The sequence below is a fragment of the Leuresthes tenuis genome, unplaced genomic scaffold (genome assembly GCF_036924035.1).
Source record: "Leuresthes tenuis unplaced genomic scaffold, fLeuTen1.0.hap1 SCAF_5, whole genome shotgun sequence".
Lineage (NCBI taxonomy): Eukaryota > Metazoa > Chordata > Actinopteri > Atheriniformes > Atherinopsidae > Leuresthes > Leuresthes tenuis.
This window is the reverse complement of record NW_027325359.1, coordinates 14,322,482-14,346,962: the sequence shown is the minus strand read 5'-3', so window position 1 is coordinate 14,346,962 and position 24,481 is coordinate 14,322,482. Positions and strand designations below refer to the sequence as shown.

General features: G+C 44.5%; 3 protein-coding genes across 5 annotated transcripts in view; 1 reads left to right on the top strand and 2 right to left on the bottom strand.

The window, feature by feature from the left end:
• Positions 1-7,564, bottom strand: part of tmem117 (transmembrane protein 117) — a 43,952-nt gene extending 36,388 nt beyond the window's left edge. The window contains exons 1-2 of one of the 2 annotated variants that reach the window (XM_072386205.1): positions 7,113-7,564; positions 5,489-5,796 (exon numbers count right to left, since the gene is read on the bottom strand). In XM_072386205.1, coding sequence (XP_072242306.1) covers positions 5,489-5,768 — 280 coding nt within the window. In that variant the 5' untranslated portion in view covers positions 5,769-5,796; positions 7,113-7,564. The remainder of the gene's footprint in view (positions 1-5,488; positions 5,797-7,112) is intronic. The other variant, XM_072386206.1, reaches the window with a different exon arrangement.
• Positions 7,565-9,302: 1,738 nt separating this feature from the next.
• Positions 9,303-17,297, top strand: LOC140307356 (twinfilin-1-like). Its single transcript, XM_072386204.1, has 9 exons — positions 9,303-9,413; positions 10,539-10,619; positions 10,761-10,939; positions 12,540-12,635; positions 12,777-12,881; positions 14,314-14,439; positions 15,229-15,379; positions 15,476-15,597; positions 16,764-17,297. The coding sequence occupies exons 1-9, from the start codon at positions 9,389-9,391 to the stop codon at positions 16,929-16,931; spliced, it is 1,053 nt and encodes a 350-aa protein (XP_072242305.1). The 5' UTR covers positions 9,303-9,388; the 3' UTR covers positions 16,932-17,297.
• A 362-nt stretch (positions 17,298-17,659) lies between these two features.
• Positions 17,660-24,242, bottom strand: irak4 (interleukin-1 receptor-associated kinase 4). 2 transcript variants are annotated; one of them, XM_072386202.1, is made up of 11 exons: positions 23,758-24,242; positions 23,526-23,671; positions 23,253-23,417; positions 22,807-22,970; positions 22,647-22,711; positions 22,464-22,578; positions 22,261-22,370; positions 21,992-22,178; positions 21,529-21,591; positions 21,170-21,334; positions 17,660-18,461 (listed from the first exon to the last, which is right to left on the bottom strand). In XM_072386202.1, the coding sequence occupies exons 1-11, from the start codon at positions 23,916-23,918 to the stop codon at positions 18,399-18,401; spliced, it is 1,404 nt and encodes a 467-aa protein (XP_072242303.1). In that variant the 5' UTR covers positions 23,919-24,242; the 3' UTR covers positions 17,660-18,398. The 2 variants fall into 2 exon arrangements, with proteins under 2 accessions (XP_072242303.1, XP_072242304.1); XM_072386203.1 differs by having other exon boundaries at positions 23,253-23,405; positions 23,758-24,241.
• Positions 24,243-24,481: the final 239 nt, after the last annotated feature.

Below are 24,481 nucleotides of genomic sequence, written 5' to 3'. Positions count from 1 at the left end.
GGTAGCATCATGCTCTGGGACTATTTCACCGGAAAATCTTGATTTTCCAACAGGACAATGACCCCAAGCACACACCAGAGCTGGCTGTAGAATAAATAAATTAGACAAACGCTACGCTTTTGGAACGGCCTTCCAAAAGTCTTGACCTTAGACCTTTCAAAGATTTGTGGACTTTCCTTAAAACACTTCCAATTCTGCAAAGAAGAGTGCTCAAAAATCCAACCAAAATCCTGCTAAGAGCTTATTGCTGGTGACCAAGAGCTTCTCATCAAGGCAAAAATGCCAAATGATCCCTTTAATGTCTTTTGTAGATTACATATATATAGTTTTGACCATCTTTAGCATCATGTCCACATCACTTGACCTGTCATACATTCATTTACTAACGGATGTTGACAGCAGAGGTTTAATCCTTCACTATCACTTGCCGGTGCGCTATGAAACTATCTGTCAGCTATCTGCTGACTTCTGTCCATGACTTTTTTCCTAAATTTGTCTTAAATCCATCCGTTAGGATTTGAATCCGTGAAAATCCGTCAGTGAATGTGTACATACGTTAGTTGATTGTTGATTCTACTACGGCTTCATTATTTAGATTCAAAGGACATTTCTGTTCTGTGGAACCATTTGGTAGTTTTTATATGGGACATTCTTTAATTGTGACACGATAACATAGCTGTTTTTTCCTCAACCTCGTTCTTAAAAGACTAAAAGCAGTCTTGACTCAAAATATTTAGGAAGATGGCCATATCTGATCCGTGTTTTTTGCGTGCAAACGAACCATGCTCGAATGAAACAGACTTCTCACAAAACCAGTGTGACCTCAGACTTAATACAAATGCATAATGACAGCCAGTCTTCCTCTGCTTAACCAGAAGTCATTGGCCAGCACCCACTCGATTAGAGAGCACACACTGCCTTAAGTGACTGAATGGAGCAGGTTGTTCCTTGAATCATATAATCTGTCACAAGTTATTCATCAACTATAGTTGATTTTTCTCCAATAGTGGAAGGGGGAAAATGGATATCATCTGCCTGATCTATACGGCCACACACAAAAACAAACAAAAAAAAGCTGCAATTAAAAAAATGTGGTCGATTGGATTGATAATTTATGTGGGTTATCGAGGGGATTTATCACGTATTGTGGGAAATACAGCAAAGAAAACATTAGAGAGAGGATGATGTGTTCCTCACAGAGAAAGATTTTCTAGGCCATCATGAATGATCAGTGATGCAGGGAATGAGTCACCTTTTACAAACAATATCAACTCGCAGGTTTGTGACAAATTGATGTACCATGAAGCTTAACTGTGGATGACAGGAACTAAAAGAGGTACTTTAGGTAAGGAAGCTAAATCAAACAGAAAACACAACTGACACAGGCTGTGACCGCAAAAAGCTTTTGAGATGCTTAAACCTGTGTTCATTTTTTTTCTTCTTACAGTGGAGCTTTAATAGCCTACTTGGGTTTACGATTACGTAACCGCTGTGCCGAAATGTTAAACAGGATATCTCTCGTCTCTCCAACTCTCTACATCAGCCTCTTTATCCACATCTCTCGCCTTATCTTCCTCCTCTAAACTGTTGCAGTATCAAGACGGGCAAACCCGCACACATATGGATCCACAAAGTATCTCCACTCTCACATATTTACTACTACGCATGCTCATTTACAAACAACTATTTTGTTCTATTTTTTATAAAGGTTTTAAATGCATTTTTCACAGTGTCCCAACTGTTTTGGAATTAAGGTTGTAAATCAACATTGGTCCGAGTGATTAAACCCTTGGATTTATGTTTCATGATTCTCATGATGACACTTGTTGTTTTTACTAAATTAATTATGACGTCCTTTGCACTTTTCAAAGGGAAAGTCACGTTTCTCCCTGTATGACATATATAAAATAATACACATCTTAAAACCTGTCAAGTTTCCGTCTCTGTCTAAGAAATTTCCAAAGACCCTGTTGGCGCACATGGCCATGCAGCTCCACATTTGGTCCTGTCCCAAAGGTAGAGACACACTGAAACACTATCACAGATCCTATGTCGGGAAACGCTTGATTCAATTAAACGATTGCAACTTGAGAAGATAGAGCAGCCGGTATTATTAGGCCGCGCGCTCAGCACAGAAAAAAACACCGCCCTCAGAAGCCATGTTCCACTTTTTCCTCTTGCTGGCGGTTCTGCGCTTGCTAAAAGTATCGCGTCATCGCGCGCTCTTGGCAGCAGGGATATCAGGGGCTGAGTGAAAATGTGAAGCGAATAGGAAACGGAGCAAGTTCAATTTGAGCCACGGCAAACTGCAGCAGGGCTGAAACAAGTGAAGGACTGGAGAGGCTGGAGTCGCGGCCTCTTTGAGAGAAGAGGGAAGGAAAAAAAACGAAGAGAAGAGGGAGGTTCTACGAGAGGATGAGAAGACTGGCAAGTGGGTGACAAAGAGGAGGAAATGAACTTGTGAGGTGTGAGTGGTGAGGGAAGTGAGCAACATGAGTACTGAGCAAAAATATGTAGCAAATAGGGGTGAAGGAGTTCCTGCTGCTCTTTTCAACTTGTCATAGTCAGAATTCAATATTTGTCAATGTTGTTAAAGACAAATTTTTCTTTAGAAGCGCATCAAAATACTACTAAGTGCTATTAGTTCAGAGACATGACTATTGGAACAGTTAAATGCAACTATCTGTCATTACTAGTGTTTGTAGCTCTAAACTGTAATATAATGATAAAATCTTACAGGCCGCTTTTCACTATTTGAGCAGAGAAAACTAGACCGACATCGGGATGAAGGTTCTCCATGCAAAACAAGAGTTACTTCACCTGTCACTGGTTTTAATGTTCCGGATGATATGTGTATATTCTGTGGCCGCAGTCAGTGCTGATGCATCTGACAACACGAAACTCTGCTTTGAAAATAAATAAACTATTTGGTGACCCACATATGGCCACTGGGATTAGCATAACTGCAGCGCTACGTTATGTAAAGACAGAAAAGCCTCGATGAGGCCTTCAGGAACTTCAGGTCTCTTCAGTGGCAGAGAATCCTCTCCCTTTAGGTCATAAAAAAAAAAGAAAATACAATGATTTGCAAATCTCACACCAATATTTTATCTACAATTCAACATAGAAAGCATATCAAATGTTGAAAGTGAGAAATTTTACTATTTTAATGAAAGAACATGAAGAAGTGTAGGCGATACTAAAAAGAAACAGCTGGCGGAACGTTTAATGAAATTATTAGAATGACTGGCAACATGTCAGAGGCATAATTGGGTATAAAAAAAGAGCACCTTAGAGAGGCAGGGTCTCTCAGAGCTAACAATGAGCAGAGGTTCGGAAAAATGCATCTACGATTTATAAAGCTATTTCAGAATAACGCTTCTGTGTGTAAAAAGAAACTTTGAGTAATTTCCACATCTACAGTGGATAATGTCATCGAAGATTCAATGTTTCAGAGACTCTGAGACATCGCTGTGTGCAAAGGATACGGCCAAAAATCAACATTGGATTACCCTCGATCTTTGGGCCCTCAGGTGGCACCGCATTAAGAAAAAGACGCAATTCTATCATGGATATCGCTACATGGGCTCAGGAACACTCAGCACACTTGCATGAACAGTTGAGTTGAGCTATGGTCACAGCTCGAATTGGCCATCTAACTGGACCACCAGACTTGTGCCAGTATACATGCACAGGAGGTGAATAGAGTTAGTGAGCTATGTCTGACAGTGTGACACTGGGCTGTGTGAGAAAACAGTCACGACGTTCCGCTGCTTCTAACTCTTTCTGTGGGAGACCATCGTACAAGTAAAAACTGCCAAATTCATCGCTAAACGGAGTCTTCACGTTACTCTAATGGTATGTCCGATAAAATCAAGATATTATCCGAGCGAAGCAACAGTCCCGAAATGCTTCAAGTTAGCACGAACGGACCTAAAGTCTTACTGATCTGATCTTTAGTCTTAATTCCTCACACGTTTAACCATCTGACAAAAAAATATATATATATATGTTAACGATAGCAGCTTTATAGGTAAATGTGCTGTATTAATATACACTTATACTTCACTGTTTTTACAAAAAAGACGCAAAAAAAGGAACCTTGGAGCGTGTACAAAGCCTGCACCTCTGATGGTATCTGGCTTCCTCAGTCCTTTCTTACACATCTGGATAGGCACCATCAATGCTGAAAGATATTTAAAAGATTTGGAGCAACTTTTGCTCCTATCCAGATGGGAAGGCCTCGCATGTTTCAGAAAAACTTTATCTTTCAGAGCAGTGTGGCTTCCTGCTAGAAGAATACAGCTGCAGTCCAGGACTTTCCACCAAATGGCAAATTCCACTTTTGGCAAATCACAAAACACAAACCACTAGATTACAAAGAAGACCCAGTACGGTCGAGCAGCTGGAATGCCATATAAGACAAGAATGGGACAGCATACTTCTCCCAGACGGCAAACAACTGGTCCTCTCAGTTCTCAGCTGTTTACAGGCTGTTGTTAAAAGAAGAGGAGATGCTACACAGTAGTAAACATGGCCCTCTCCCAACCTATCTGAGACGGGCTCTTCCAGAGCAAACACTTTTCAGGAGACGGTGAAATGTCTCACTTTTAACATTCAATTGGTTTTAATCTATTAACACACTGTTATGATCTAATACTGATTCCTGTGGTTTGCCACTAGTTGCTTGTTGTTTCTATTTACATTTTGTACCTCATCCAGGTTTTTTGGCGGGAATTGAGGATGTACTTTGTTTACAAAAATCTAACCATATGCATTCAATCAATACAAAACATCATAGTTTTGTTTTTTTTTTCATATGGATTAATTACAGATCAAATATTTAGGTACGAGTGTACGCATTTATTAATTAACATATTACACACCGCATTCTGACATTGCAACAGCATCGAGGGTAATGTTCAACTCATGCGCTGGACATCAGTGCCACATTCATTTCATACAACTATATTTATGATGGACAACGTGAGCACCGGGTGTTAATGAGAAAGGGAAATGTGCCGGAGAAGAACTGAGCAGCACATCGGCTTTTGGTCTTCTTACGTCTGCCCCATCAGGGCCAAACAGAGCTGCTCTCCTGCAACACCAGTGTAAGTGTTCTTCTTCTCTGCTGTGATACGTCAAAAAATGTCTGTCGTGAAAAGCGCTACTGCAGTTGGTGGTTGTGACTCCTTGCGTTGGATATTGCTGTGTCTGAAGCAAAAAATTAGTCGAGAGATGTTTATGATGTTGGATAAAGTACAAATCATGATGGACGAGAGGAGTCTGGGTGCAAAGACTGATTAGGGAGTGAAAATAACCTTGTTAGCTGCATGACAATCCACTACAGCTAGAGTAAAATTGAGAGTATAAGGTGCTGCTCGCTGATGAGTAGCAACAACAAGAGAACAGCTCAAGAGGACGTTTCCCTCCCAGAGAAGAGCCATTACTCTGCACATTCCACTGCATTACTGTGCGCATGACTTACCAAAGAGCTGGCGGTGGAATATAAACTTCCCGGCTAACAGGCCAGTGATAATGGCCAGTATCCAGCATATTACTTTCAGGATGTTCCACCCAAGGCCTGGGTACTTGTTGAACAGGAAGGAGAAGCAGTTCCCCACCACAATCATATGGGCTTCTGTCTGACTGTGGGAGATGGGGTCCTCGGCGAAGATGAGGAAGTTGAAGAAGGTGACGAGGTAGGCCACGATGAGACGTGACCACGGGTGCTGGAAGTAGTAGCGAAAACGGGCATCTATTTCCATCCTGCTGAGCCCCCCGGCCACACTACACCTAGGAGTGACAGAGGGAAAGTGCTTCTTTCAGTCAGATTAAATTACACTCAGATCAGCAGGGAAGATTAAAGCAAAAACATCCCTCCGGCTCGGATTAGAGGTCTGAATATCGCTGAGGTTTGGGGTAGACGGGGATTACGCCCATCTCGGACAACTCGGACAGTTCAGCAACACAGCAAAAAGTACAACTCTGACTGGAAATGTAAACAGCTTCACTCACAGCGCTTACATTATCACACAAATGTGACAGAGACACCCTGATCTGACGGCAAATATTCAGCAGCTTACAGACTATTTCAACTGGTGGCAAGTCCGAAATCCTTTGTGAGTGACTGAAAGAGGTGTCATACCTGGATAAGGTGGAATCCTGAGGTGCTATACAGCTATAAGCTGTAAATCTCAGCATAAAGCAGAGGCTTTTAAAGGCTTATCCTCTGAGCCCGCCACAGCTCTGTCTCCCTCAAAAGACTGTGACAGCTTTCCCGCTGAAACTTTCCTCGGGAACACCTTTCAAGAACCACTTGAGCATGGCAACCCTGACAAATCTACACGGCTGAGTCACCGGCCTGGACTTCCCAAACCGACTCCCCGTTCTGACATCCTTTCCTAAAACACCCCCATGGCAGAAATTTGGAATGATGCAACCGCTCCAGAAATAAAACGGCCACAGTGGAACATGGATATCAAATTTCACCAGTATTTGTTGTTGTTGTTGTTTTTTTTTACTGCAATCAAATGCAAGATACTAAGTTGATGAATTCACCGACAGGGGTTGCAGCTGCTCATCCAGGTGTATAAAGCGTGAGTTTTTGCTTTATCCCACTCTAAGCATTAAGAGGACGGGGCTGTCTTTCACTGACACAGAGAACCTGATCCTACTCTGAGGTGGGTGTCCCACACAGCAGGATGGGGTTTATGAAGCGGGATCCAGTCAGAGCACCTAAATAGTAACTTGAAAACAGGAAGGAGGAGAACTGGCAAATATCTCACAGCAAGAAGACACCAGCCCGGGATGTGATACATTGTACAGAACATTTGTCATTTATTGATGAAGCTGCAATGACTTTAGAAATACGAGCAATATCATTTGTCATCTCTCTCCAGATGTCTCTCCGAATTCTCAATACGCTGCCGTGTTGAGAGTATCGGTGTGTGACCACACACGCGCACGGCTCCTGCGTTGACGCCAAATGTCACCATCACCCAGCCTACATGTCACAGAGATAACGCGACAAGCTTCACCAGATACATCTGATTATACAACATAATTGTAGGTGCACCCTGTGCGACGACCGGGATTTGTGCAAGTCCCACCTGGCAGAAAGTCGGTATCATTAGTGCATGTGCGGTAAATCTCCATCATCGACGCACCTGCTCCACGCCGCTCCCCCCCACCACCACCACCTCAGTCGACAGCCCGGAGGAGATGCCCAACTCCCGCACGGCTCTGCAGCCACATCAAGCCGACGGCGGTGCCACAATCATCCAAAACACGAGATGATACGGTGGGGAGGGAGGGGGGGTTACAGGGATTGTCCATGCGACCTGTTGTTTGTGTACGACAAAGGCTCCCCCAAATCCTCTGCCATTGTGCCGGACCATCCATACACCGGGCCGGGCCAGCTCAGCCGGGCCGTGGTTCGGTCCTCTCCGTACGGTGCAGTTTCTGGGAGCTTATGTAGCTGCTATAGCGTGGATGGACGCAGCTGAGTTCCACAGCACGCTTTAACATCAGCGCAGCGCAGCGAAGCCAACACGTTTACTCACCACCGCAAAGTTAGCGCCAGTACAAATGGGCAACTTCCGTTCACGCTTTTCAAAATAAACCTGAAAACTTGAAAATATATTTTTAAAAAGTGATGTTTCCCTTCATATTTAAATCTACGGTGTCATCGGGCAAACATATAAAGAGTTCTGCAATGTCTCGTTAAAAATATGTCACTGGAAAAAAAAGATTATTTTAAAACTGGTGTTGAGTTTAAACAGCTGCCAACATATCGAGGAAATTAAATCGGAGACCAGACTTTCTGAACCAAAAAGATTTCACCTCCTCACAGATTCTACAGCTAATTCTTGTAGTTATTTGGTGTTAAAATGCACACTTTGACCACACTAGAGCTTACAGTTTGCAAATGGACAGTAAGCAAACTTTTTGGAACAATTTGCTCTGGGCAGATCAAAGAGTTTAGTTTGTATGTCACTGTTTGATCACAGTGACATTAGTCATGCTTTTTGCAGGTCAGAGAAATGTGCTCACGTGAACCACATGTAAATGCGGGGCATGGTGGGGGGAGTGTTATGGTTTGGGGTTGCTCCACTTTCTCACTGATTGATTCAACTTCTGCCCCATGCTAAATAATTCTGTTGATATGGTGAGGTCTGTTGTCCAAAAGCTGAAGCTGCAGGTTGAACAGATTTCAAAGGATAAGGAAAGAAAGAAAGAAATTGTACATTGTGGTGACACTGATGAATTAGAACGCACACACAAATAACGTTCTATTTATGGTCTCCATGACAACGGTTGTTGTCATGAAAACGAAATGTATGTTCTGTCAGTTGATGTCAGTTATTGTCAGTTTAATAGTTTTATTTTAAGTGGAGTAAGGAGATGAATAAATAATAGAGACTTAACGAAACGTTGTCTCTTTCTCTTCAAACTCCACAACATTTATCTTACTTTGAAGATCTGATCACTGTTTTTCCTGTATGTCTGTGTCTGCGTCTGTTCAGCTTGGCGCAGGGCTGACATTTCCTCCGGTGATGGGATAATTTTGCTGCCATCAAATTTATTTATTTATTTAAGAGGGAGGAGGGACAGAAAGCAGAGACCGGAAGCCCTGTGGTTTCCAGATGTTGCTGGATTTCCAAATAAGATAAGGCTGAAATCTCTCTCTATCTTTTTTTTTTTAAAGGAATAATAAAAGATGACTAAGAGATTCGATGGGGATATCACCAAAAGTTATTGTTGTAAAGAGTCAAGATAAGTTTTCATTTACTTCCGTTTAACTTGGGATATATCAGCAAACTGAGTTAATTTGAGCGGACTTCCAAAGCAAATGCCAATTGATTGATAAAGGAGCAAACATGATGGATGAATAGCAATAAAAGTGATGCTGTTTTAAAAAGCACTGAGTAAGATGGGTTTCCAAAACTACTCATTGAACTAGGGATCCATGAGACTGTCATGAGACTGTGAACTGACGCGTGTTCTTTCTCAACTGTTTAAATTCAGATAAGATCTCAATTTGAGTGAAGAAATCAATCTCACCTTGGTACGGCAGCAAATAAATGACGTGTAATCAGGGCTGGTGGAGTCGCTCTGTCAGTGTGCTTCAGGAGGCTCAAAGCAACGCAGATTATTGCTGTTTACAATCCGCGTTCACATTTGGGCATTTTTTGAGTAACAATACAGGACATAAATTCTCAATCAAGATGCGTTGCCACGTGATTTTTTTTTATTTTTTTATTTTTTTTTAAATATTGATGACGACAGACTTGGGGCGGGTCTCGTCAATGTAGTGCACTTCCTGCTTCTCTGCTCTGGTTTCGCCTGATCAGCTGCTTCAGCCCTATATCCGACGAAAGTCACAATGTCACATCAAACGGGCATTCAAGGTAGATGAGTTGGTTTTTTTCTACATCTTGCGCCTCTGAGTTTATCTACTTTGCTGTGTGACTGTGCGATTCCCGCGTGAGCTTTAAGCGCCTCCAACGATTCATTGCAACTGGAAGCTAGCGCCAAGTTAGCTAGCGACTCCCAGCTTGCTAGTTAGCTTCGTGCCACTGTGATTTGAGTGGCCAGCGGTGCTCCGTCTGGACACTTGTGGGACTGATAGTGCTTTGCTAGTTTATGAGCCACCAAAAAAAGGTTACTAGGTCTGTTTTTTTTTTTTTAGCATTTTATTCACTCAGCTTCTAAAACCATTTGTGTGTCAGCTCTTTAGCATTAAATTGAAACCAGGTAACGATAGTTGAACGTTAGAGAAAATGTTTCAAGTTCTTGCCTCGCGAGGAGGGGGAGACGCCTTCGTTGAAACCAGCTGCTCGTCTGCTACCTGTCGGCGTTTCCGTAAATGCGTGAATAGCACTGAAATGATCCTGTCATGTTACAAAATGATTGAAAGCTGGGTGTGACCTACATTACACGGCGGGCCACGCAAATGGAATTGTTGGTTTGAATTTACAAATTAGATTACCCCCAGATAAAGGAGAAGGAAAAAACTGCAAACTGATAGAGATCGCAGACAGGCCGATGGAGTGACGCCAAAATGTACAAACAGTTGTTAAAGCAGTCCAGCTCTGCCCTCCTTCACAATTCATTAAAAAAAGACAAGAAAAAAAAGCTCCTAGTTTTTCTTAAACTTGAGTTTGAGGCTCAGTGAGTTCAGTTTACAGTCACTCAAACCCAGCGATAGTTTTGGTCGATTATTTAGGGAGCATTGCGGCTTATTGCTGATGTGTGATACTTTTCAGGGTTTAAAGTGTATAAAGCTGATGGGTGTTCTGAGGGGAGTGAGAGCATCTCTCCGGGGCTGCCTGCACTGCAGATGCAGCTGCATTTCTTTTCTCTTTAATGGCTCCATGCGTGGCACTTCTTGCTCCGGGTTTCTCCACAGTCAGATTCATGAAACTTTTAGGTGCAAACTCAGTGTGACCATTTTTTTTAGAGAAGTTTTGTTGTCTGGCTTGCATGCTAAAACTGAAGGCTGACCTTCCCCATCTCCCTCCGTCTCTTCTCAGCGGGCAACGATGTGAAGGATATCTTTGCCAGTGCCAGGGGCGGAGACCAGTATCGAGTCTTAAAGATTGTCATTGAGGACGGTAAGCAGTGCCCCGTTTGTCCTGGTATTTTCTGACAGCTTCCTTTGCCAAGAAAATGCTTTTAGCTGACACTGTGCCCGAACCCCCGACAAACGAATCAATGCGGCGCTGACATTTCTGTTGCTCACATCTGCTTTCCAGAGCAGCTGACTCTGGGCGGCACCAGGAAAGCATCAAAGAAGTGGGACCAGGAGTATGATTCCTTAGTGCTGCCCCTCCTCGAGGATGACGTGCCCTGCTACATTCTGTACCGGCTGGACTCCACTAACAACCAAGGCTACGAGTGGGTCCTCCTGGCCTGGTCACCAGACCATTCTACTGTAAGAGAGCCGGGCCTGTTCTTCCTGTAATGAATAGCTTTCCATTCTTCGCGGCATTTGTCCTGCGCTGCTTTTGGGTATCAGATGGGTGGGGTTTACCACACCAAAGCAGTCAGTCTTTGTATGCATTCATTGCTTCCTAACAGTCAATCTTGAAAACTAAATAAGGGTAGATGACGGTGTTTTTCCAGGTAACCTGGTGCTTAACGTCCAAACTTAGTTTCTGCCTTAAAAACAGGCCTTTACGCTGTTGTCTCTTAGTCATTCAAATGTGTTGTGCATTTAATGTTTTTATTTTTTCACCCAGTTTACCTCACACAGTATCACGTAAGGGCTATTTTGTGTCACTGACACTGAATCGCGCGTGAAGCCGCTGTGATTCCGAATGGCCTTGACAAGCGATCGTGACTTCTGCAGCAGCAGAAAGAGGAATGTTGCGAGGAGGAGAGACGAGTGGCAGAGGGATATTTCTAGTTGTCTGACTGCACAGTGGGACAAGAAAAGAAAAAAAAAAGTGCTTTCTGAGCCGTATAGCCGAGCTTAACATTCCTGTCCCCGGCTCGAAGCACGTCAGGTTGAGGCTTGACTCTGAGTTGCTAAATAGTTTCGAAGCCAGCGCACTCGGCTGTGTTTTCAGTTTGAGCAATCCTGTCAAGTTAGCTGCACTTGTTTAGCCATAAACTCCTGAAATTTCAAGTTAATTTGTGATCATTGGAAGGGTTTTGGAGTGATGCTCTTGTAAGTCTGTTTTATTGAAGGAAATTTGTCAGTGAACCAGAGGGAAGAGGACTGCTGGCACGTGAAATGATGGCTCCACGATAATTTTAAATGGTGCTTTTGAATGTATCCTTAAGAATACGCAGTCACCACTTATAGGCGTCTAGTGCTAGGCTTTTTTAGGGTGAGTGCTACCCAGGTTATTTTCAGCTGCAAAAATGTACAGATGGTTCTCATAATGCATTCAGACCATAGGCAGATGCTCCGGGAAAACTGCGATCCTTAAACGCATCGCCATCTGACAGTTGTTTGCTGAGAAAGCTTAACAGGCACACGTGAAATGTTCCTTCTTTTCTCTTATACGAGTTTTAACAGTAAGGATAACCTCTCTGAACAACCAGCGTGTGCACTTTAATATACAGAAAACGCACTAAAAGAGCCAGAAGAGCAGAGTCATTTCCTGCAAGGTAACAAATGAGAACCATGTGGGACATTATGAGAACCACGCCTCACTGCGGTGTATCCCACAGTTTACATGTGGTGGTGGCTGGCACAGCTGCAATTTTATGGATGTTCCCAAAACATGTCCTTTGCAGCCAGTCAGTAGCTGTGGACGTCTACCAGATTTTTTTTTTTCCCAAATTATAAGAGCTGCTCGTCCAAATGGCTTCAAACTAGGCACTATTCATCCAGTCCCCAGCAATACATTTTCAGGAGGCGAAAATAGACTGATGCGGATTCATAACCTTTATTCTTTTCAGTTCATTGTCAGAAACCACAATAAACAGCTAATGGGTGCAAAAAGTAAGAGAGCTGAGGATTTTTCTTACCTGTGACTTTCGAGTTTTCGGAGTAATGCAAATTTGACCGCTTTACTTAACAGGTGCGACATAAAATGTTATATGCTGCTACCAGAGCAACACTGAAGAAAGAGTTTGGAGGCGGGCACATCAAGGACGAGATATTTGGTACCACAAAGGTATGTCGCGACTACACTACACGTTAAGTCAAGCGAAACTTACTATATTTGGTGAGAAGTGTCGTGAGTAAAGCTTCAGGCTGCGTGTGAATGACTCATGATTGTGCTTTTTGTTTTGTTTTTTTGTTTTTTTAACTCCAGGACGATTTGAACTTCAGCGGTTACAGGAAGTATCTGACCTCACAGGCTGCTCCTTTGCCCCTCACTGCTGCAGAGGAAGAACTGAGACAGATCAAACTCAATGAGGTAAACGCAGACGAAGCCCAGTGAGTCAGATTTCGTGTCCACTTGGTCAGGCCCTTTCTGTTGCACTTCGGCACTACGTCAGGCTATCAGTGTTGGAGTAAAAATGGCTTAACTCAGCAGGCTGCACCGCACCTCCTAATCGCGTCTCCTGTGTGCGAGACGCTAAACCGACTAGAATCAGAGTGGGGTATCAATGAAGGCCAGCGACGCAGCCTTTTTTTAACAGCACAAGGTCAGCACCAGTGTAAGTGTGCATATGCTTACCTGGCAGTATAAATAGAGTGCAGAGATGCTGATGTGTTAGAACAGCAGGATGTTGGCAGAGATGACTCTATTAGGCCTGTTAGGCTCGCACTCATAGGTCCATAAAGGTAGTGTTTACAGTCGTAAATGTCGCTCAGCCTGATCAACAAAGTGGCTTAAGAAGAGCTTCATGTGAGTGTTTAGAGGAGGTATTTCCATGTGGAGAGCGACATGCAAATGAGTGGACTCTGAAGCTGAGAGTTTGGCAGGGATTCTGCGTGAAGCAGAGGTGAGCAATCATTGCGCTTTGCCTTTGTTGAGATAAGAAAGAGAAAGGCTGTAATGCGATATCTGCTGCATGCTGCTGGTTTGGTCAAAGCCGTTCACACCGCTGATGTGAAGAGCTGCACCAGACGAACTCCTACCGAAGACACATTTAAAGCACCTTCAGGGGTTTCACTCTTCAGACTTTGGGCTGCCATTCCTATGAGTTTCTTTTTTCTGAGCAACAGCCTTCTCTAATTGCTGCTCTCTCAGCCTGTCAGCCTCTGTCTTTCCTACCATATATGGAAATGCTTTGAGGAAATAGGAAGTGAGTATTCTGCTGTTGAGGGAAGATGATATACTGTCAGTGCTGAGATGAAAAAGAGGCTTTTAAACATTTATCATTTGCCATGTTTTGGAGAGTGCCCTTTTTTTTTTTTTTTACTAAGCAGATGGATAAAACCCTGCAGCCCTCATTTGGTATGCGAGGTAGCTACATCAGAGGCTCAGTCATGTTTGCGCAGCATTTCATTTTGTGAGAACCGGCCTCTAAAAATAGATGCAATCCATCAGTGTAATCTGTCCAGCGTTCTCGGTGCTGGACGTCTCGGTGTGATTTCCTGGAGGTGCCTTGTCACTTCTGATGCAAGCACCTTATCTGTAATCATCAGCCTCCGTCATTTAGGGTGTTTGTTGCACCTTTCTACCCCCTGATGGAGAAAAGGAAGATTGGTTATTTCATTTCACTTATCCGGAAGTTATAAGGACACGAAAGTCATCAGTGGAAACATGTCGGCATGTTAAAGCATCGATTGATGTTTGAGGATTGGTGCAAATATTCATTGATCGGCCTGTTTGAAATGGTTCGGTGCCACTTTCTGATATTAAGCGACCGTGTCTGTGGTGGTGTTTGTGATGTGTTCAGGTGCAGACGGACATCAGCGTGGACACCAAGCAGCAGACTCTACAGGGAGTGGCTTTCCCCATTCACAAAGAAGCTGCTGAAGCACTTGTACGTTTTAGAGAGAAGAACATCAACTATGTACAGCTGGTAAGTTCCCATGTGTTTGTGCAAAGGAAACCTTTACGTGGCCAGTAATCTGTGCTTATCGGTTGTTCTATGTGATGTCGTTTGGATAGAGACAGATGTGTTGGGTCATTTGTTCCTAGACACAAAGAGTCACTGATTTTGCCCAAAAAGCCTTTGTTTTATATTTTTCCTCATTGCAATTCAGGCGGCTCGTGTCACAAGATTAGATCAGTCTAAAGTACAAAGGAATAATTGAAACACTGTTGAGGCCTCAGCTCTGTTTTCCCCTTTTTGTTTGTTGTTCTGATGGTTTTACATAAAAGCAGCTTGATTTATTTATTTTTTTTCTTATTCACTGGATTCTTTCTCTTGGTTGCTACTGATGAGAAAATAGGTCGCTCACACCTTAAGAGAAGGGGAAACATAGGCCCCATCTCAGCTCCCACCTTTGACCCTGCCATTTGGTCTTATCCCGACATGTAGCAGGGGTAAGGTTCATAATAACTTTCCTTCATTAGATAAAAAATACTGATATAAAGATCTTGCTTAAGGCAAGTGAAAGAACCACTGCGCTTTATAAACCTCAAATCAGCTGAATGTGTTTATTTTCACTTCAGCTGTATTGAAATGTGCACTTGGTCCATTTTCATCTGGTCTCCCCTGTCAAAGAGAAGGTGGTTAAAATGTCTCTGCAATGTGATATTGAAAGCTCAACAGAAAGCGGCGCTTCAGTGGCGTAAACTGACTCACGCTGTGTAGTGGCCACATGTGCAAATATGGAGATCAACTTTCACCTCTTTTTGTCCGCAGAAAATAGATGCTGCAAACGAGATCATTCTTCTGTGCAACACTGAGCCGACAGAGCTGAAAGACCTGCCGAGGAGGGTCCCAAAAGATTCTCCGCGTTACCACTTCTTCCTCTACAAACATTCCCACGAAGGCGACTACCTGGAGTCCACAGGTGTGCAGACTCATGTTCTTTTTGTACAGGCTTCCGATGGTCCGAATGGGACGCCTTGTTTGCTCACTTCCTCGTCTTTTTTCTTTTTTCTCGTAGTGTTCATTTATTCTATGCCCGGCTACAAGTGTAGCATCCGGGAGAGGATGCTGTATTCCAGCTGCAAAAATAACCTGGTTGACATGGTGGAAGACAAACTCCAAATTGAAATAGAAAAAAAGGTAAGACAAACATAACATACCTGTATTTCCATTCGTGTGAAAAATAAGGTTTTGTATAATTCAGTTGAGTTAGAAAAAGACAAAGAAAAGTAAAGCTTGTTTGGAAGAGTTGCCGGGAGACGGCCTCTTCTCTCAAAACAACAGGGCAGCACAGCATAGGTTCACAAAGGGGCATCTAAACAAAACCACAAGACTTCTGGAACAATGTCCAGGCCAAAATGCATTATGTTTGGTCACATGATGCACACAGCACCACGTTTGAGGAGCGCTAAACGCAACACGTGACCACAAACGCCTCATACCAGCTGTCAGACATGGTGGTGAACAGGTGATTATTTGGGCTGGTTTTGCGACCGCAGCACGCAGACATCGCTGTGGTTTAGTCCACCGCAAACTCCTCTGTAAACCTAAACATTCTAGATTGAAATGTGAATCGGTCTGTCTGACAGTGGAAGCTTGGCTGAAATAGGGTCATTCAAGAGGACGATGATCACGAGCACGCCAGCAAATCAGCAAGAGAATGACTGAAAAAGAAAAGAGTTTAAGGTGCTGCAATGGTCCCGACCTCAACCAGACTTTAGAGCGTTGTTTATGAATTAAAAGTCTGCAAACCACAGTGAAAACCCAGCCCTACCTGCTGGCTCGTTTGGGAACACCTCTGTGTTCCCCCCCCGGGAAGAAATCAAGGAGGTGGCTGGGAAAGGAGGCGTTTCTGCGTCGCCTGTTGTCTCTGTAACCTGACCCCAGATACGCAGCGGAAAAACTGATGGACGGACGGACGGATGGACAGTGTAATGCTTCATGTTTTGTTGGTCTCGGGTTTTCTTTATCTAATTCTGAGACCCGGTAATGACCAGATCCATTTATACGTCCTGACATGTCGGGTTTGAAATTGAAGGAGAGTGTTTGTGACATTTAAAAATGATGTCGTCATATCAAGTGGACGTGCTGGTTATTGCACCTCCAGGCTGTTTCACACATGCCTTAAAATGAGCTGACGGGTTACTGCAGCTTGCTTGCAGCTACAGATTTAAAAACCCGACTGTGGTTGGTATTCTCTGTGGTTGGTTCCCCTAAGCTTGAAACCTATTCACCAAAAAGTGGAAATTGCCTAAAGATTGGGAGCTTTCCAGTGTCATATATTGTATTCTCCACCTCTTTCCTAGTTGGAAATAGAAAATGGGGAGGAACTGACGAGTGATTTCCTGTACGAGGAGGTGCATCCCAAGCAGCACGCACACAAGCAGGCCTTCGCCAAGCCCAAAGGGCCCGCTGGCAAGAGGGGCGGGCGCCGCATCACCCGACCACCCGCCGAGGGAGAGGAGGAAGATTAAAACGGACCTCAGCAGCCGACCACCGCCTCCACCCAGAGCACGTTCCACGGTGGGACATTCCTGCGACGGGGAGGGGGGAGGGGGGGGGTGAATATTTGACACGCTTTGTACAAAAGTATAAGACGATAACCTCATATTCCCACAGAGTTCCCCCAGAGAGCCAACTATGCACGCCAAGGACAACTGAGCAACGGCACACTTTGGAATTTCCATTTGTAGCTTGCCAAATGGAAGCGTATTTATGTATGTTAGTACATTCACACACAACAACAACAACAACAAAAAGCTTGATTCAAAGGGGCCCAAAGTCAAAGTTGAGGTTTTTACATTGTTGCCAGCTCTGATGCTTAAAAAAAAAAAAGAAAAGTTTCTGCGATTGAATGTGAACTCGCGCCAACCCGATAAGAAAAAAAAAATTCCCATCTCGAAGTTCACGAGCTTAAATCCTAAACTTGCATTCCTTTACGTCTGTGTCAATTCCATGTTTTTTTGTGTCTAACGCGTAGAACGTCGCCACCGTTTGCACTATGAGGTGTTCCAAAGCAGAAAAAGATTCTAATCATCCCACGTGTCTATCGATTCATTTTAACAGTGCATTTTATATTGGGGAAGAGAAAAAAAAATTGACTTCTTTTTTTGATATAACTGTGGTTTACATGACAAAAAAAAAAAAACAACAAAAAAAACAAAAAATCATCTGCTGAGAAACTTATTTTTCTATGCAAGTGCTGTACATGTACATATTGTAGCTGTGTTGATGCTCTTATGATTAAGAAACAGTTCTGGTGATTGTAAATGTCAGTGAGGATTACAGTGGAAAGAACTGGGGCTTCCAGAAATATTACATCAATACATCCCAGAGTTCAGTAAGAGGAAGCTTTTAAAACTTGGCTGGTTCCCACCAAGAAGGGAATGCCATGCTAACGGATAGGAAAAGGGAAATACTACTAAGTACCTTGATTAAAAATGTTGCCACATCCACTGGTCTCCTCATTAACTTTAGGCAAACTACTAAGCTCACCTCATGTGTAAAGGGAAAAATAAATCCCTTTATAGTCGTACAAATGCCATTATGATAGAAAAACAAACCTGTTTGGTCTTACTTGTTTTCTTACAAATCTTTCTTTTAAAAGAGGAAAAATAAAATATTTAAATCACCTTTTGCATTCAATTTTTTTTATTCTTTCTCAATAAATACAACGATGCAACAATTTCCTTTTCCAGAAGAAAATTGCAGCGTGTTTCAGGATTCGGAGGGAAGAAACTTTAAAATCTGCAGGTTGCAGTTGACGGAACAGGTTTTACTTGAGAAGGTGAGAACACGGTAACAAAAATTGCAGGTATCAAAATGTACTAAATCGAATGTTTTGAAGCATCCATCCGTTCGTTTTCTAAATGCGCTGCATCCAGCTCAGGCTTCAGCGGTCACAGTCTGGGGGGGAGAGACTTCCTCTGGGATGTTGGACTTCACGCTTGTCCCTTAAAATCAACCGAAATGCTTTTGACAACGCTGTGAATCTCTGAGAGGACCTGTTGAGACATAAGAGAAGAACTGTAGCCCTCCCGATGCGTTGCTTGGAATGAAACCCTGCCCTGAGATGATGCCCTGAGATGATGCCCTGAGATGATGCCCTGAGATATGATGCCCTGAGACATGATGCCCTGAGATATGATGCTCTGAGATATGATGCCCTGACATGATGCCCTGAGATATGATGCCCTGAGATATGATGCCCTGAGATATGATGCCCTGACATGATGCCCTGAGACATGATGCCCTGAGACATGATGCCCTGAGATATGATGCCCTGAGACATGATGCCCTGAGACATGATGCCCTGAGATATGATGCCCTGAGACATGATGCCCTGAGATATGATGCCCTGAGACATGATGCTCTGAGATATGATGCCCTGACATGATGCCCTGAGATATGATGCCCTGAGATATGATGCCCTGAGATATGATGCCCTGAGACATGATGCCCTGAGATATGATGCTCTGAGATATGATGCCCTGACATGATGCCCTGAGATATGATGCCCTGAGATATGATGCCCTGACATGATGCCCTGAGACATGATGCCCTGAGACATGATGCCCTGAGATATGATGCCCTGAGATATGATGCCCTGAGACATGATGCCCTGAGATATGATGCTCTGAGATATGATGCCCTGACATGATGCCCTGAGATATGATGCCCTGAGATATGATGCCCTGACATGATGCCCTGAGACATGATGCCCTGAGACATGATGCCCTGAGATATGATGCCCTGAGATATGATGCCCTGACATGATGCCCTGAGATATGATGCTCTGAGATATGATGCCCTGAGACATGATGCCCTGAGACATGATGCCCTGAGACATGATGCTCTGAGATATGATGCCCTGACATGATGCCCTGAGATATGATGCCCTGAGATATGATGCCCTGAGACATGATGCCCTGAGATATGATGCCCTGAGACATGATGCTCTGAGATATGATGCCCTGACATGATGCCCTGAGATATGATGCCCTGAGATATGATGCCCTGAGATATGATGTCCTGAGATATGATGCCCTGAGATATGATGCCCTGAGACATGATGCCCTGAGATATGATGCCCTGACATGATGCCCTGAGATGATGCCCTGAGATATGATGCCCTGAGACATGATGCCGAGATATGATGCCCTGAGACATGATGCCCTGAGATATGATGCCCTGAGACATGATGCCCTGAGATATGATGCCCTGAGACATGATGCTCTGAGATATGATGCCCTGACATGATGCCCTGAGATATGATGCCCTGAGATATGATGCCCTGACATGATGCCCTGAGACATGATGCCCTGAGACATGATGCCCTGAGATATGATGCCCTGACATGATGCCCTGAGATATGATGCTCTGACATGATGCCCTGAGATGATGCCCTGAGATATGATGCCCTGAGATGATGCCCTGAGATGATGCCCTGAGATATGATGCCCTGACATGATGCCCTGAGATATGATGCCCTGAGATGATGCCCTGATATGATGCCCTGAGATGATGCCCTGATATGATGCCCTGACATTATGCCCTGAGATATGATGCCCTGAGATATGATGCCCTGATATGATGCCCTGAGATATGATGCCCTGATATGATGCCCTGAGATATGATGCCCTGAGATATGATGCCCTGAGATATGATGCCCTGAGATATGATGCCCTGAGATATGATGCCCTGAGATATGATGCCCTGAGATATGATGCCCTGAGATATGATGCCCTGAGATATGATGCCCTGATATGATGCCCTGAGATATGATGCCCTGACATGATGCCCTGAGATATGATGCCCTGACATGATGCCCTGAGATATGATGCCCTGACATTATGCCCTGAGACATGATGCCCTGAGACATGATGCCCTGAGATATGATGCCCTGAGACATGATGCCCTGAGACATGATGCCCTGAGATATGATGCCCTGAGATATGATGCCCTGACATGATGCCCTGAGATATGATGCCCTGAGATATGATGCCCTGAGATATGATGCCCTGAGATATGATGCCCTGACATGATGCCCTGAGATATGATGCCCTGACATGATGCCCTGAGATATGATGCCCTGAGATATGATGCCCTGACATGATGCCCTGAGATATGATGCTCTGACATGATGCCCTGAGACATGATGCCCTGAGACATGATGCCCTGAGACATGATGCCCTGAGATATGATGCCCTGACATGATGCCCTGAGATATGATGCTCTGACATGATGCCCTGAGACATGATGCCCTGAGATATGATGCCCTGAGACATGATGCCCTGAGATATGATGCCCTGACATGATGCCCTGAGATATGATGCCCTGAGATATGATGCCCTGAGACATGATGCCCTGAGATATGATGCTCTGACATGATGCCCTGAGACATGATGCCCTGAGATATGATGCCCTGAGATATGATGCCCGGACATGATGCCCTGAGATATGATGCCCTGAGATGATGCTCTGTTAGTTGCTCAGATGACAGCTCATCGTGTGCTATAAGCTGTGTGCTTATTTGCATAAAGAGACAGGAGCTTAAAAAAGCTCCGGGCTATTTAAAATGGACACTATGTTGTTTAAAACATTGTTTTGATTTGTTGGGGCTTAGTTGGCGAGTTCCATAAGTGGTGCAGATGCCCAAACACCAGCTTGGTCTCTCCACCTCTGCATCTGCCAGGGACTTCCCTCACTGTACCTGTTTGATGACTGGCCGTCGGTTTTTTCTGTCGTGGAGGCAGTTACACGCCAAACAGTAGACGCTCTCCACCTGGCTCAACTCCCAGTCACTCATCTTTTTATCCACAAACTCCTCCAGAGTCAGCTCCTCGTCCTCGTCGTCTATGTCGTACCTCATTTCCATCTGGGAGGGAGAGGAAGGGGAAATTAATTTTAGCAGCCGTACCTCTTTAGTCCACAGGGCTGCATACCAAGCGGCAGTTGAAGCTGTCTGTTAGCCGATAACATGCCCTTATTAAATAAAAAGCATGTAATAACATGTAATTACAAACTGCGGCTGAGCAGAAACACAGTGAAAGCCTCTTTTACGCAGCTCACCAAGAACTGCGGCTCCTGGTTTTCATCGGCTGGCGGAAGTCCAGACAATATTTCGAGCAGCACCTGCAGAGAGATGAGGTTTATTACATCGTTCCAGGCGGCAGGAAACCTTTATTACCTCACCGTGTGCCAGATGGCTCCGCCGACACCGTCAGCTGCCCAAACACTGAATGAGCTGTGCGTAGGGAACTCCACTGAAGTAAAGTGTTGACTCAATCATTCCTGCACTGGATAATATGTCTGATGTTTCACAGCTGAGACCCTGAACTGACTGGGATTTTCGAGGGAAAACAAGGAAAGACGATACAGAATACGGAGGCCGAGTTTCGCAGATGGGATGAAATGTACACTGGAACGTATGCGTCAGGGGTTTGGAAGAACCGAACACTTGAAGGAATCTGCTGAGCAGTGTTCTAAAGCAGTCCCTCACACATTATGGAGGTGTGCGTGCAGAAAAGCTTACCACTCCAAAGCTGAACACGTCAGATTTTGGGGTGATCTCTCCTCTTAGCGCCTCGGGTGCCATGTACGCACGGGTGCCCACGATCCTCTCAGTCATCACGGTCGTCGACGTGCGCTTGGCCGACGCTCTCGTCAGCCCAAAGTCAGAGACTTTCGCGACAAAGTTTTCATCCAACAGGATGTTTGCGCTAGGAGAAAATGGCAGGAGTGACAAAAAGCAAAAGAACCAGAACGCTTACAGTTTGGGATGTTGTCAAAGAGCTCATCTACCTTTTAATGTCTCTGTGGACGTGATGGTTGCAGTGCAGATACTCCAAACCTCGAGCTGTCCCTTCTGCTATCGAGCATCTGCGTTGCCAAGTAAGGGGAGGACTTCTGTCCTGCATGGACGGAAGACAGGCGGTTAAACCCTCTGCTTGAAAGACCTGGTCACCGGCAGGGAGTGAGAGTGCGGAACATTGAGCAGAGCTTACGAGGCAAGCCAGCCGATCCAGCAAAGACCCGTTTGCCATGAAGGCGTACACTAAACAAAGGTGCTGTTCATCGCAGGAAAACCCCACCAAGTCCACCAAGTTCTCGTGTTTTAACCTGTAAGACAAACGGTGTTATCACCGGCAGCATGGCGAGCTCAGACGTCTCAGACGCATCAGACTTACACTTTCAGTGTTTGGATCTCTTGGTGAAACTGAGCTTGCAACTTGTCCAGAGGCATGTCCTGCATCTAAAAGGGATAATTGTGTGCATCGTGATTTACAGGCTCCACAACAGCGTGCGCTTTTTAAAAAAAAAAAAAAAATGAAAAACACTTCCGCTTACTGGATTGAGTTTTTTCACTGCAACAGGTGTGTTGTTCAGGAGACCTTTGTAGACTGTCCCAAAGCCTCCCTCTCCTAAACGGCTGCCCCCATCTGATGTGGAACGGTCGTCAAAGTTGCCGGTGATCCTCAGCAGCTCACTGTACAGGAACCTGGAGAAACTCCCTGACCAGGAACACAGAGAGGCGTCATCTTTTGTGGTTAAGGCGCCAGTGCTGCCACCTACTGGTCGGTCACATGAAATAACAACTGTCCGGAGACCGCAGCATCATTTACAGTTAGAGGTATGTCCATGACGCATTTCCAGGTTACTTTACACAGTACCTCTACAGAAAAACAAGCCATCAAACTATAAAATGCAGCACAGAGTCGAATGGAACTTGAAATTGCTGTTTTCTTGACAAATGCTACTGTGTGTACGTTTGCGGGGAAGTGAGGCGCACCCACCCGCGTGTCCCGCTTCACTGTTCTCCAGCAACACTTGTGTCCGCAGAGAAGAGCTGGCAGGTGGAGGCTCCACCTCCCCCTCCCCCATCAGTCTGGTTGGAGGGGCTCTGTCCGTTTCAGGAGAGGCCTGCCGAGTCTCTGCTGACAAAAGCTCTTCCATTGTGACTGGAGGACGGCAAAAGGTGCTGAAGTTAGTAGCGGTACTGCCATTATACAGTTTGTCATCATTTTTTTGTGAAGCCTTAAAAAGCAATTTAAAAAAAAAACTCATACCAGGCAGCAGGACACCAGCAGCAGCCTGTAACTTGTGACTCATCAAGATGTCCACAAGTTCACCCACTGTGCTGTTGGTGGTCCCCCAGTCATTCAACAGCTCCACCGTGGGACTCTTCCCCTGTGCCACAACACCTTCAAATCTCCTACGAAGCGACGGACAGATGCAGCAGTTAGCAGCTGTGTACTCTGTAAATTTGCACACGCGTCAGGTTATTTATCGCTGCCTTACCTGACATGATGCTGGGAATACCTCGGCTCCCCGCTCGGCTTCCGTATAGACACGGCCACATCTTTCCAATAGTCCTGAGGGTCCAAAAAGTCGGACAGCGTTCGACGTAAACCATAACTTATGTTGCGAATGTAAGTACCGGAAGTCACTGAAGTGCTCATTATGCGAGAAATTTCTAACGATACCTGATTTGCTTTTTTTTTTTTTTTTATCGGAACGTCATGTTGACACGATAAATCGGTGTACGAGTGTCAATTGTGCTCCAGTGGCTGCATTCATATGATTTTTAGCCTCACAGCTCAGCAGAGTGTGTCTTTCCGACATTGAGCAACTTCCCGTGGCGTAACCGAAGAGGGCTGCTTCACTGACAGTCTCCACCTCCAATGCGGAAACATACAACATTGGTGAATAAAAAGCACAGTCTAGCGTGTTTTTACCCGGTGACACGAACAAAAACAAACACAAGTTCCCGTGCGTTTCGAAGCTTCTGATTATGCTGAGGCAAACGCAGAGAAGAGGCAGATACTGTGGTTGCTCATATATTTACGGCGAAACAGTGCCCTCTAGTGGATATTTTTGTGACTTGCAATTTCTGCGATACCACTCTAAAAGTCATATTTAGATCACCAGTTTACAGTATCCAGCATCCAGAGAGAATAAAACCGATATGTTTGGCTTAAAGAGTCCTTTATGTGAATATGTAGTTAATATTTAACTCAATTTG

Excerpts from the sequence above, each read along its gene's own strand:
- LOC140307356 (XM_072386204.1), top strand. The coding sequence starts at position 9,389 with ATGTCACATCAAACGGGCATTCAAG. Across the intron at positions 9,414-10,538 it reads ACATCAAACGGGCATTCAAG|CGGGCAACGATGTGAAGGAT; the intron begins GTAGATGAGTTG and ends GTCTCTTCTCAG. Across the intron at positions 10,940-12,539 it reads GGTCACCAGACCATTCTACT|GTGCGACATAAAATGTTATA; the intron begins GTAAGAGAGCCG and ends TTTACTTAACAG.
- irak4 (XM_072386202.1), bottom strand. The coding sequence starts at position 23,918 with ATGAGCACTTCAGTGACTTCCGGTACTTACATTCGCAACATAAGTTAT. Across the intron at positions 22,971-23,252 it reads CAGTGAAGCGGGACACGCGG|GGAGTTTCTCCAGGTTCCTG; the intron begins GTGGGTGCGCCT and ends GTTCCTGGTCAG. Across the intron at positions 22,712-22,806 it reads CAGTGAAAAAACTCAATCCA|ATGCAGGACATGCCTCTGGA; the intron begins GTAAGCGGAAGT and ends TATCCCTTTTAG.